Source organism: Hypomesus nipponensis, chromosome 1 (assembly GCF_054491055.1).
Source record: "Hypomesus nipponensis isolate SF chromosome 1, ASM5449105v1, whole genome shotgun sequence".
Taxonomy (NCBI): domain Eukaryota; kingdom Metazoa; phylum Chordata; class Actinopteri; order Osmeriformes; family Osmeridae; genus Hypomesus; species Hypomesus nipponensis.
In genome coordinates, this window is record NC_140361.1 from 8,994,931 (window position 1) to 9,006,815 (window position 11,885).

The following is an 11,885-nucleotide window of genomic DNA, read 5'->3' on the forward strand; positions in this document are numbered from 1 at the left end:
TGCATTCAAAGGTCAACAAGGGAAATACTTCTCAAAAACACATTTGAATTTGTAATATTCTCTCTCATTCTGTCAGTCTCTCTTTCCTCTCCACTCTCTCCTTCAGTTTCCTGCACTGGAACACATAAGGGAGGAAGTCCACACCTATCCTGGATGTCTCTCTCTCCATCCCCCACTCTCTCTCTTTCTCTGTCTCTCTGCTTTCAAATTGTTGCTGACTGGGAATGGAGACCTTTTGCCCTCCCAGTAATGCTGTAGTCCTTCCAAGAGGTCCTTGGCTAACAGGCCGGATGCATGCAGCAGGTTTGTCCCTTTGTTGATGTCACTGCCTGGGCCAGCGTCCGGTTTCCCATGGGTAGGGCCAGGGGGGCGGAAGGGGAAAGGGATTGTGTGCATGCGTGTATGTGTGTTAGTATGTGTGTGTTTGTGTGTTTGTGTTAGTGTGTGTGTGTGTTGGGGGTAAAGGGTTGAAAGGGTTATCAGGCAAGAAGGGGTCGAAGGGGATTGTTTTTGTCTGGAATGACTGACAATCAGTTCTCTCATTCTCAGACTCTGCACAATGTAGAGTGATGCTCAACTGCCTCACCCACCGTCCCCCACAAACACAACTGCATCTGGGACTGGAATATGGAAAGGGCTGTGGAGGGCATGGGTAGGGGTGATAATGATACAATGGTTATTTCTGGTTTGGATGCAATTTTCTAATCTTTATTAACAGCCAATGGGATCCCTCTTCTTTTAAAAACATTTTAACAAGCAAGTATTTCCCAAAAGCTTAATGCTTGTGGACAGGAACACAAAAAGTGCCTATTCACTCACACAAGAAAATTAACATTTGAATGCACACACACATAAACACGCACATTCAAGAGAAGAGCATGCCAGAGGAAAGATAGCTTCCACATGCAGCCATTGTCTTTCTTCACTGGGAGATGGGGATGGAGGAGTTGTACTAAACTCTTGATTGAAACTCAACACTGGGACAGGATTGGACACTGTGACCCACATGCCCAATAGGTCTCAGTTCATCATGCATGTCAATAAAAACTACTGTCATCTTTACTGTTGGTGAAGCTGTGTTTTAGTCCTGCTTTACAAGTCTCTCTGGGATCTGTAAACTGTAATTCACCTTAGCTAGCTGCTGCTTGTTGTTAATCAACAGTGAGGTTGGGAGCGCCTTCAGCCATCCTGACACTGCTGCTGCTGTGGGGTCTCTGTCTGCTACTGGTCTGTTACTAATGCAGTCTGTGTTATGCCTGCTGGACAGCTACTGGGATCAGGGACAAGTCGAATGGCCAAGTGCAACAGCTCTCTGATCCCAGCTGGAGGAAAGAAATTGCTTTTAACAATGGGAGATATATCTATTGCAAATTGACTTGGATTAACAATTTAGTTACAAAAGTATAGGTGTCTATAATGTGAGTTTAGAAGAAATGCGTCTTGTTCATTGATGTGAAATACTCTTAACTCCAAACTAATTTTATCCAGCTCCAATTCATGTTCCATTCTGTGTTTCTTGTTTTTTGGAAGTGTTAAAAACAATATAATAACATTAATTCAGTCAATAAACCATATTGACCCCAACCAATGGACAAAAACAGAGACACCCAGACTGTTAAAACAAAAACAAAAGCACATAAACACACACATTTACCAGACACATACAGACCCTTACACAAAACACATATATATCAAAACAGCATGTGCACACACTCTCACAGACAGAGACAAGCACAAAAACATGTCTCATTATCAAGGCCTAGTCCTGAGAGGACCAGACACATGGAGTCAATCCAGACAGCTGGAGAGAGCATACCTCCTGCATGCAAACTGAAGCTCCACCCCTTGATTTAAACACTATCAAATCCTGAAAGTCCTCTTCTTTTTTTTTTTGACAACCATATCATAAAAACACAAATCAATTTTTGACAGTTTGAAATAACATGACCAACTGTGACACCTTGGCACAGCACAGCGGACGTGAATCTACAGTCCCCATTAAGGTATATCAATGATGAAGCACTGGGTAGGAAACAACAGACAGACATGGTAATAATGTTTCATGCAGTTCACTAGACAATAGTTAGTTGTATATGTTATAGAAAAAGGTTTGAACACAAGCCTGTGACCTCACCAAAGCCACATGGCCCAAAACTTAGGGCGCGGCCCGTGTGTGTGCTTTGAGCACTGTGTACGTGCTGGGTTGTGTCTTTGGAGCCCAGGTCTAAAGTCTAAACTCAAATTTAACGTCTGACTTGTCTGCATTGGATCTCTTACACAATGTGTGTAAGTATGGTCTCTCTGCCATGTATATAATAAGTTGTTGTGAAACCAAGCCTGACCCATGAGAGCAGACAGGGGCCAGGGCTGTGAGGGATAGAGCAAGAGAAAAAGACAGAGACAGCTCCCAGCTCAACACATGACATTTTATTCATACATACATACACAGTTTTTTTCCATGTATGGCCTACATACACTGTACTGAGCAGGAAAGCCCTTGGGCCTAACTCTCTGCTGTCTGAGGTTTCATAAAACACAAGTATGAATAAAAACTGAACTGTTGGTAAAACTTGTTCTAAATGTCTCAGTTATGAGAGGCTCTGTGAAAACAGAAAGCTTTCACATCAATGTATAGAGACATCCTCTGCAGCCCTGGAGGGGTTTACATGAGTTTCTAGGACCCAGCCCGCCCCAGGAGCCCTACGAGCAGGGATCCTATCACTGAGAACCTGCCCACCCCAAGAGCCCTATGAGCAGGGATCCTCTCACTGAGAACCAGCCCACCCCAGGAGCCCTACGAGCAGGGATCCTCTCACTGAGAACCAGCCCACCCCAGGAGCCCTACGAGCAGGGATCCTCTCACTGAGAACCTGCCCACCCCAGGAGCCCTATGAGCAGGGATCATTTCACTGAGAACCTGCCTGAGGAACCACAACTCTGGACCATCTGAAGAGAGGGAGGAGTTTGTCAACAAAGATATCTGCTCAGAGATAATGTGAGCTGTGATAAATATTGAGTTTGTCTTCAAAGATATCTGCCCAAAGATAATGTGAGCTGTGATAAATATTGGAGATCTATTTGAAGATCCAGGTCCTGTGTATCTCCTGATGTGGAGTGGTTTCCTGTGAGAGAGGATGAAGGGTGTTTACAGTGGGATCAGGAAGATGGTTTTAGAGTTTATCCCTACGATGCTCTGGCTCCTAGCAGGCCAGAGCACAGGAGCAGCAGCACGTCCACACGATTCATTAGTCATACAAACACAAGCATGCATGCTCAAATAGACACACGCACACACACATAGTGTGTGGTTGAGGCATGTAATGAAGATGATCTGTGATAATGACATTGTAATGTTTTCATGAGAATAATGACAGGTTATTAATAACAACTTCCCTAAAAATAGAATAAGTGAGGGGTGTTTCTATAATCAGTGTGCCAGTGGACCATTAACACACCCAGAGCCGTTGAAAATATATTTGTGTGTGTGTGTGTGTGTGTGTGTATTTGTGCATGTCATTTGAATTTCTGAAGCTTAATAATACAGATGTGGTTCTGTATTGGACTTTTCTGTTTGACCACAAACACAAAACCCTTTTAGCTTGTTGTAGCTGGTCCCATTCAGTAAAAGAATGTTCTCTAGACAAAGCTTGACCATCCATCATACAGATTTAATTTGGGGAGATGGATGGGGTGGAGGGGTGAGCTGGCTATTGTCTCTTGTGTGTACGATATTTTAGAGAAGCTGGTTCAGTTCCTCTATTCACACACTGGATACACATTGGAACCCAAATGTGCATGCTTTAGACTAAGGGTTGTGTGTTAGCCTATGCATCTCTAACAGTTGGATTGGGTGAGGATGCATCACAAGGCAAACTTCTATTCATAAGAAAAGCAGAAGTAATAGTCGAAAGTAGCTTAAAGGCTACATTGTTGACATAAGAGGAATAAAATGTGTTGTTTAAAGCAGATAGGGTAAGTGTTGCTCAGCAATAACCTACTGAAGCCTATTGGCTCTATCATGAACATACCATTTACTGCATTTAGACAGTCCAACTTAAAGGCCAACATCAATGCCAGTCCACTCTAAATAGTTTGTAGTAGAAGAGCATGGTTGGCTTTTAGTTTCGAGACCAGAGGAAGATTGGGTCCTGCCACATGTGTCTGCGATTTGATTGGTTGTTGAAACAGGGCTCGCGGCTATAAAGTACTGCACATCCCCGCGCGTCAGAGTCCATCACCAGCAGAGAGAAGAAGTTTGGACAAATTATATAGGTGGTGGCCGGCGGGACAAGGAGTCGAATTAGCTTAACTAAAGTCAAAACGCCAAAGAGAGGAGCAAACACAGAGAACACTTGATCATTTAGTGGATTTGAACACATACGGATGTGCTGGGTTGTTGATTGGGACTCTCGAAAACAACAAACAGGGTAAGATAAACATCCAAACTCTGGGCTGGGACGGAGAGATGCCTCAACTTCACTAATGCTTTTAATTGTATTAAGCTTGACCTTGATTTAATTTTGCGTTTTGGGTAGGGTATCGTATTATGTAGCTCTACGCTCAACCTCACGCAACGTTGTAATTGATTTGGGTTATCACATTACATATGCGGTTACTCACAACAAATATGTACCCATAAATTAAGGTTTCTTAGTTTTAATTTAATGATGAATTTGATAGACGTGGTCTACCAATTGTATCACTCTCCCTTAAACTTATTTACAGGTTCGTTCTTATTGGGCCGTGACATAAATGCAGATACTTTGTTTCACATAAACCATTTCGATGAAATATATATTCAAATAGAAGCAGGCTTTAATCTACTTCCCTGGATGCCCATAGCCTATGTTTGTTGATTAACTTTGCGTTTGGGTGAGAACACGCACCCACGCACGCACAAGCATGTCTTCATGCAAGACCAGTAAAAAACATCGCTTAATGTTTACATTGAAAGCCACAAGCACTCAAATGTAACTGTTAATGTAACTAAAATTATATGTAACAAAACAGGTTACATGTAACGGCTAGCCTGATACGTTATTTTATTAACTAGCCTACATTTAATAATTACTTCTAATTGCTTCTAAGGCATGATGATCATGAATAAATATGTTAATGTAAAAATATTGGTTGCCATGGCATAGACTAATAATTTCTTACACTCAGGTCCATCTTTCCCTTTAAATCCTTTTATGTAGACTGAAACATTAATACCAAATTGCAGCATTGTCAAAGTCAATTTTAATATAATAACATAAATACTTGAATTTTTAAACAGCTGTAACTGGAATGCTTGAAATAATTTATTTAGACTTGGTAAGGGCGTAATTGATTTTCACAAAATCCATATGAGTGGGCTACAGTTGAAATTCTGTCGAGGGTGGTTGCGGTTCATGAGTGGTCCAGGGTCCTCCTTCCACAGCTGTGTTGATGTTTTCCTCTGCCCAGTGTTCTAGAATCATGACTTACGCTTCCAGACAGGATCCTTGACATCTCACAAGTTTTCCATCTGCCCAGACTGACGCTATGTTAGTGGCATTTCTATGTACATGTATTCTTGATTTCTTGGGTAAATTTGGACACTTTGTTTGTTTTGATGCAGAAGAAGTGCAACTGTGGTTTTCACTCCACACATTCCTGTCTCCCCTTCTTCTCAAACTTCTCCACTTTTAGTCTTCTCTTTCTCTTGCCATATCTTCTTTTCCCCTTTCCCCCTTTCCTTTATCATTACTTCTCGAAACGTTCCCATTTTCCCCTGCAGGTCCGTTCCTTTTCAAATGTGATTGGAGTCAGAAGAGGAGAGTGTAATTGCCAGACACTGTTTCTAAACTCATTTTTTTGATTAAACACATCAACTGAATTAAAACTTAGAGTTCAAAGCAGGCCTCCCTTGAGGAAAAGAGGTGGCCCAATTGACTTACAAATAAATTCCTTGTGGTATGTGTGCAACGTGCCATGTGAGTGTGTGTGTGTTTTGTGCATGCAGGAGAGAGAGCGGTCATTACATTCCTCTTTTTAGAATTTTGAAGGTTGAATTATATAAAAACAAGTAACATTAGACGATTGTTGCTCATGATGAACTTTCTGCTTCTCTCCAGTCTTCACTTCATTTCGACCCTATTGTGTCAGTCAATTATGGTTGTCAGTAAAGCATGAAATAGGAAATCAAGGAAAGAAAATACAAGGAGATACATAGCATGTGCCCAAGTGTATGAATGTCTGTGGGCATAGCATTGTTCCACGATGTCCCACCCACCCCATCAATTAGCCCATTCATCAGAAGATGCCCCAAGGCATTTTGGGGGGACTCATGACTGTGGAGTACTCTGGGAAACAATGTTTCTCTGTCTATCAGTCTCTACCATACACACACCCTCACACACAAATATGCACACACACACATGCAAACACAGGCCTACCTCACCCTTCTCTTGACCCACGGCATAAGCTCTCACCTTTATGTTTGCCCCTCCTTTTAGGTTTCTCATCCTTAACGCCATTTTCTCATTACCCAGTTCTCATTTCCATTATCATTCCTCAACCACAATGCAAAAAATACTGCTTAGAAGATACCATTAGACAACATACCTACTAAACCCTAACTAGAAAAAACTCTTGAGTTTAAGCAATATTACTGTTTAGTTTGGCTGTTTGAGAAGTTATTTTATGTCATGAAACTATTGAAATATCGAATCAGCCTATGTTGAAAATCTGTTTACTGATAAGGCTATCGTCTCTGCTTGTTTCTGCAGGAAATTAACGAGAACTGGCTTACATACTCTCGCTAGTCTCAGGAGTGTGTGTGTGTCTGTAAGTGTGTCTTTATGTGTGTCCACGAGCAGGAGTGTGTGTGTCTCTTAGTGTGAGTGTGTGTGCACACTTATCTTGAGTGTACAAGCGTGAGAGTGTGTGTTCATGTGTCCGAGTATGAGGGCAGTAGCGCTGCTGTGTGTCCTTGTTGCGGCCGGGGCTGGTCTGGGCGCAGCATCCCGCTTCAGCCGGGACTCCCAGAGCCTGGGGGAGGAGGAGGCCCCCAACAGCACCCTCCCCACCCCCCCTCGGCCCGCACGCCCCAACGCCCACCACCCCCCCATGTGCGTCAAGCCCACAGAGATCAAGCACGCCTTCAAGTATGTGAACACGGTGGTGTCCTGCATAATCTTTGTGGTGGGAATCATCGGCAATTCCACGCTCCTGAGGATCATCTACAAGAACAAATGCATGAGGAACAGTCCCAACGTTCTCATAGGAAGCCTGGCTCTGGGGGATCTGCTGTACATCCTCATCGCCATCCCCATCAACGTGTTCAAGGTAGGTAGCCACGCTGCACACAACCCACCCTACAAAGTGCTATACTGGATGCCATGCCGTTTTAATCTTCAGATCTGTAAAGACCCCATGCCATTCCACTATAGTTCCACACTTTGCTTTTAATCCGTTTTCCAAACGGCCGTGAGTGCACACAGTGAGCCAGCCCTGAAGGGAAGTTCACCTTTCACCCAGTCAACACCATAAACATTTCACCACTATTCAGACACATCGTATACAATGAACCTGAATCGCAGCACGTAGCAGAATCCCATGCGGTTGGCTTCAGTTTATGACTTCTGAAATCCATCATAATGACACGCTGTACGCTTATCAGTACCCTCCTAGTTACACACTGTGTCTGTACAGTGTCCATATACTTCTACTGTTACCTTGACCTACAGTGTATGCTGTCAGACGTCCTTATAGACTAGACTATCCTTAGACTACCCAGGCTGCTGTGAGGGGTGACAGAGACTGGGCCATTCAGGTTACGATTGGAGAGAATCCAATCTTTCTGCCCAGTGTTGATGCAGAGTGTAAACCTATTTAAAGGGGTGAGGGCTTAATGCTGCCACAGCCAAATTACATTTAGATTTAGCTGTGGGTTATTTGTTACCTTGGTAATGGGTTTTCAAAGGAAAATAGACCCTGTAACCTCCTTAATCAGCTCGGAGAGCTAACGCAATCCACTTTGAAAGTGGTTGATGTCTCTGGCTGTAAGAGGGAAGGTGGACATGTTCTCTGTGTGAACTTCACAGATACTTCATCTGTCTGAAATGGAACAAGGACAGATACAAAGTGAGAGTGTGTGTGTCATACTCAATTGATGTGAGAAAATAGGTAAGAACATAGATGTAGATGAAATAGATATACTTTTCATCACACAAAGAAAACTCACTATTTAATATTTGTTACATATGGTAAACCCATTCAAATAGTCATCATTTAATTTCACAGTGACAGGCTTGGTTTATCTACTAAGGTGTACCATAATGTAATGTGTCGAATGTAGTGACTTAGAATGTGTACAAAGAGAGCACGAAGAGTGTGAGATTTTCACCTTGCACCTACAGTCAAATATATCACAGAGATTTGATGTGATTTGTGTACGACATTATTGCTCGCTGTGTTTGGACTGACCCTTCCCTGAGCACCCCCACACCCAGCCCTTCAGGGTGCAGTAGAGATGAGCAGCATAGTTCTGGGGTTGATATTGGCTCTGGCTCCTGGGATAACAACAGAGGAGTCAGGGAAGAGGAAAGAGTCCCTAGATAACCCTGACTAAGACAAACTCGGGAGTGTCTAGGAATATATGCACACAGCTGAAACTGCTGACAGAAATGGGTTGATCTTTGACACCTTGTTTTATGGTCTTTCCATTCTTCTCCTCTCCTCTTCAGCTCATAGCTGAGGACTGGCCTTTCGGAGTACACATGTGTAAGCTGATGCCCTTCATCCAGAAGGCATCAGTGGGCATCACCGTCCTCAGCCTGTGTGCCCTCAGTATTGACCGGTCAGTATACAGTAGCTCTCATCAGATACACAAAGGCACAAACACACACACACACACAACGATGAATGGTCTTTCTCACACTTCATTGAATTGTGTAATTGACTAATATGTGTGTGTAGATACCATGCGGTGACATCTTGGAGCAGGGTGAAGGGGATGGGGATCCCCCTATGGAAGGCAGTGGAGGTGACGTTGATCTGGCTGGCTGCCGTAGCCCTGGCTGTTCCAGAAGCCCTGGCCTTTGATATGATGGAGATGCCCTACAGAGGCAGCAAGCTGAGGGTCTGTCTGCTCCACCCTCGACAGAGCACACCCTTTATGAAGGTACACACACTCTTTCATGCACACACATTCTCAATATTTTGGAGTCCCTCATCTCCCTCTCTTTAGGTATTGTGACTCCCTCTCTCTGCCTGTCTGAGGGTTTGGGTTTCCTGTCCTCAGTTCTACCAGGATATGAAGGACTGGTGGCTGTTTGGATTCTACTTCTGCCTGCCTCTGGCCTGCACTGGGGTCTTCTACACACTCATGTCCTGCGAAATGCTGAGCCGCAAGAAAGGCATGCGTATTGCTCTCAACGATCACATGAAACAGGTACTCAAACATGTGCGCCCACACACACAAAGGTTTAAGCGCAAAGATCTTGATTATTTCTCCCTGTCGTTGTGTTTAATCATGATAAATGGTTATGTTTGGATGTCCAATGATGCCAGACAAATGATGTACAGACACAAGATATATAAGTTTCAGACATGTTCCTCAAGGTATTATTCCAGTACAGTTCCACATTTTTCTTGTGACAAATGACCAGAACATTTGTCAGACAGAGATAAATGTGTTTGTGTTTGTGTCTTTGTGTGCATAGCGGAGGGAAGTGGCTAAGACGGTGTTTTGCCTTGTGGTGATATTCGCTCTGTGCTGGCTACCTCTTCATCTTAGTCGCATCTTGAAAAAAACGATCTACGACCAGAACGACCCCAACCGCTGTGAACTGCTCAGGTATGAACACACACATTCACACACACACACACAGATGCACACACACTTACAGTACACACACTCTGCCCTAGCAGAAACCTATGGGTAAGGTCACCAAAACTCATTGTTCTATGTTCTCTGCCTTTTCCTGTTGTTCCGATGCTGACCTCTGACCTTCCAGTTTCCTTTTGGTGATGGATTACATTGGCATCAACATGGCGTCGCTTAACTCCTGCATCAACCCCATCGCTCTCTACTTTGTCAGTCAAAAGTTCAAGAACTGCTTTAAGGTCAGAGGAAGTCCAGAGCGTTCTTGACATGGTTGACCTCAAATGCATGCTCAAATGTGTGGACACGCTGGCATACACACAGAGATATACATACCTCCACCACATCTGATGATAATATCCAGTGTGTCCAAAACTATATTTTATTCATGCCTGTCTGTGTGTATTATCGTCCCCAGTCCTGCCTCTGCTGCTGGTGTTACAGGCCTGGCCGGAATGTGGCCCCTACAGATGAGAGGGGGTCCGGGGTCCGCTGGAAGGGCTCCTGCCATGGCAACGGACTGGACCGCAGCAGTTCCCGCTCCAGTCAGAAATACAGCTTGACCTAAATACACACATTCACACAGACACACACACACACACACCAGACTTCCACCACAAATCTACTGTATGTACCCCAACCACCTAGCCCCCAGTCCCTGTTAAGAGTTGCTTAGACACTGACATCCCTTCCCACAAGATCAGCACTACCACTGCCGTAAACATGCCTTCAGACCACAGAAGAAGATGAGCAGGAAGAAGAATGGCCAGACAGGAGATCAGCTGGATGAGGAGAAGGAATGAGGGTGAAGGCACAGACTCCACATGAAGAATCCCACCAGTAGCTTGAGACTCGGAATAATACCTTGTAAAGCAGGACCAAAGCAAGTGGTAGCACTTTACCATGCAACCAACACTAGCCTCAGCTTGTATGATGAAGGGACTAAGTCCTGGCCAGGTGATTAAGCCCTCATTATGGGACAAGTCTACAAGACTGAGAGGACTAAAGACTAAGACTATGGAACACTGTTTTAATTTAAAAAGTGTATGGATGAAACATTGTAAATAAGTTAATACATGTCTGGGTATATGATGACTAGGTAGCATGTACACTTAGCGGCATATAGTGTACAGTATAGAATACAGTGGGTTTAGCCTTACTGTTAATACAATAAATGCAATGCTGTGAATACAGTGTACCAAATAAAAGAAAGCACATACACACAGTTGTAAATCTGCCTTGTAAATGTGACAAGGATTAAATCAAAATTTGAACTGCTCTGGAGATTGTTGAGAATTTTGCGAAAGGCAGGATAGACACACGGTAAGGTCATTAGATAACTCCTAGACGTTGTCCTAGCCATTTTCTTTACAAAGAGGATCTGTTGAAAGAGCTCCACTGTAGGGATCAACATTGTCAACTGACTTATGAGCTATAGGAGCATCATATTGGTATTTAGCTCAGAACAACAACTTAATATACATAACTGCAGAGAAAAAAGTAGTTGCCATGTCTACCTTCCTAATGCATGTGACATGTTGCTGGAGAGAAAGTTGTTTTCCCAGTTCTATATTGTCATGTGGCACAATGACCAATGTATGTTAACAAATACTGTGTGCTTCTTGCTCACGTGCTATGTGTGTTGGCCTTTTGAAATAGCACCATGTATAAAGCTTTCTCATATATTCAAAGTGAACACATATTTTTATAAGAAAATATAGTAAAAATTGTCTTTCAAAATGATCATCCATGTTTTTACTTTTCTGTGTTCATGAGTATCATACGTTAAAATATTATTTTCAAATAATTCATTTACACCAATGGTTTAGGTGTAAAGTATATCTCCAAGTATGTTTTTAAGATTAACAAAGCTTTTATACTATGTACTTAGTTGTTGAACAATATACACCAATAAATACTATTTTATAACAATTCTGGTTTTCAAAAAAACTATTCTTCTGAAGGTATATGACAACTCAAATTATACAATATGTTGAGCTATATCTTGTTTCATTTGATCATCTGATCTGCAAGA

The 11,885-nt window shown here is 42.9% G+C and overlaps 1 protein-coding gene across 1 annotated transcript; it reads left to right on the plus strand.

Annotated features, from left to right (window-relative positions):
* Positions 1-4,229: 4,229 nt before the first annotated feature.
* On the plus strand, positions 4,230-11,782 carry LOC146302410 (endothelin receptor type B-like). Its single transcript, XM_084683204.1, has 8 exons — positions 4,230-4,427; positions 6,753-7,311; positions 8,712-8,824; positions 8,944-9,148; positions 9,269-9,418; positions 9,690-9,823; positions 9,984-10,092; positions 10,269-11,782. Exons 2-8 carry the CDS (start codon positions 6,916-6,918, stop codon positions 10,416-10,418), a joined length of 1,257 nt encoding a protein of 418 aa, XP_084539330.1. The 5' UTR covers positions 4,230-4,427; positions 6,753-6,915; the 3' UTR covers positions 10,419-11,782.
* The last annotated feature ends 103 nt before the right edge of the window (positions 11,783-11,885 follow it).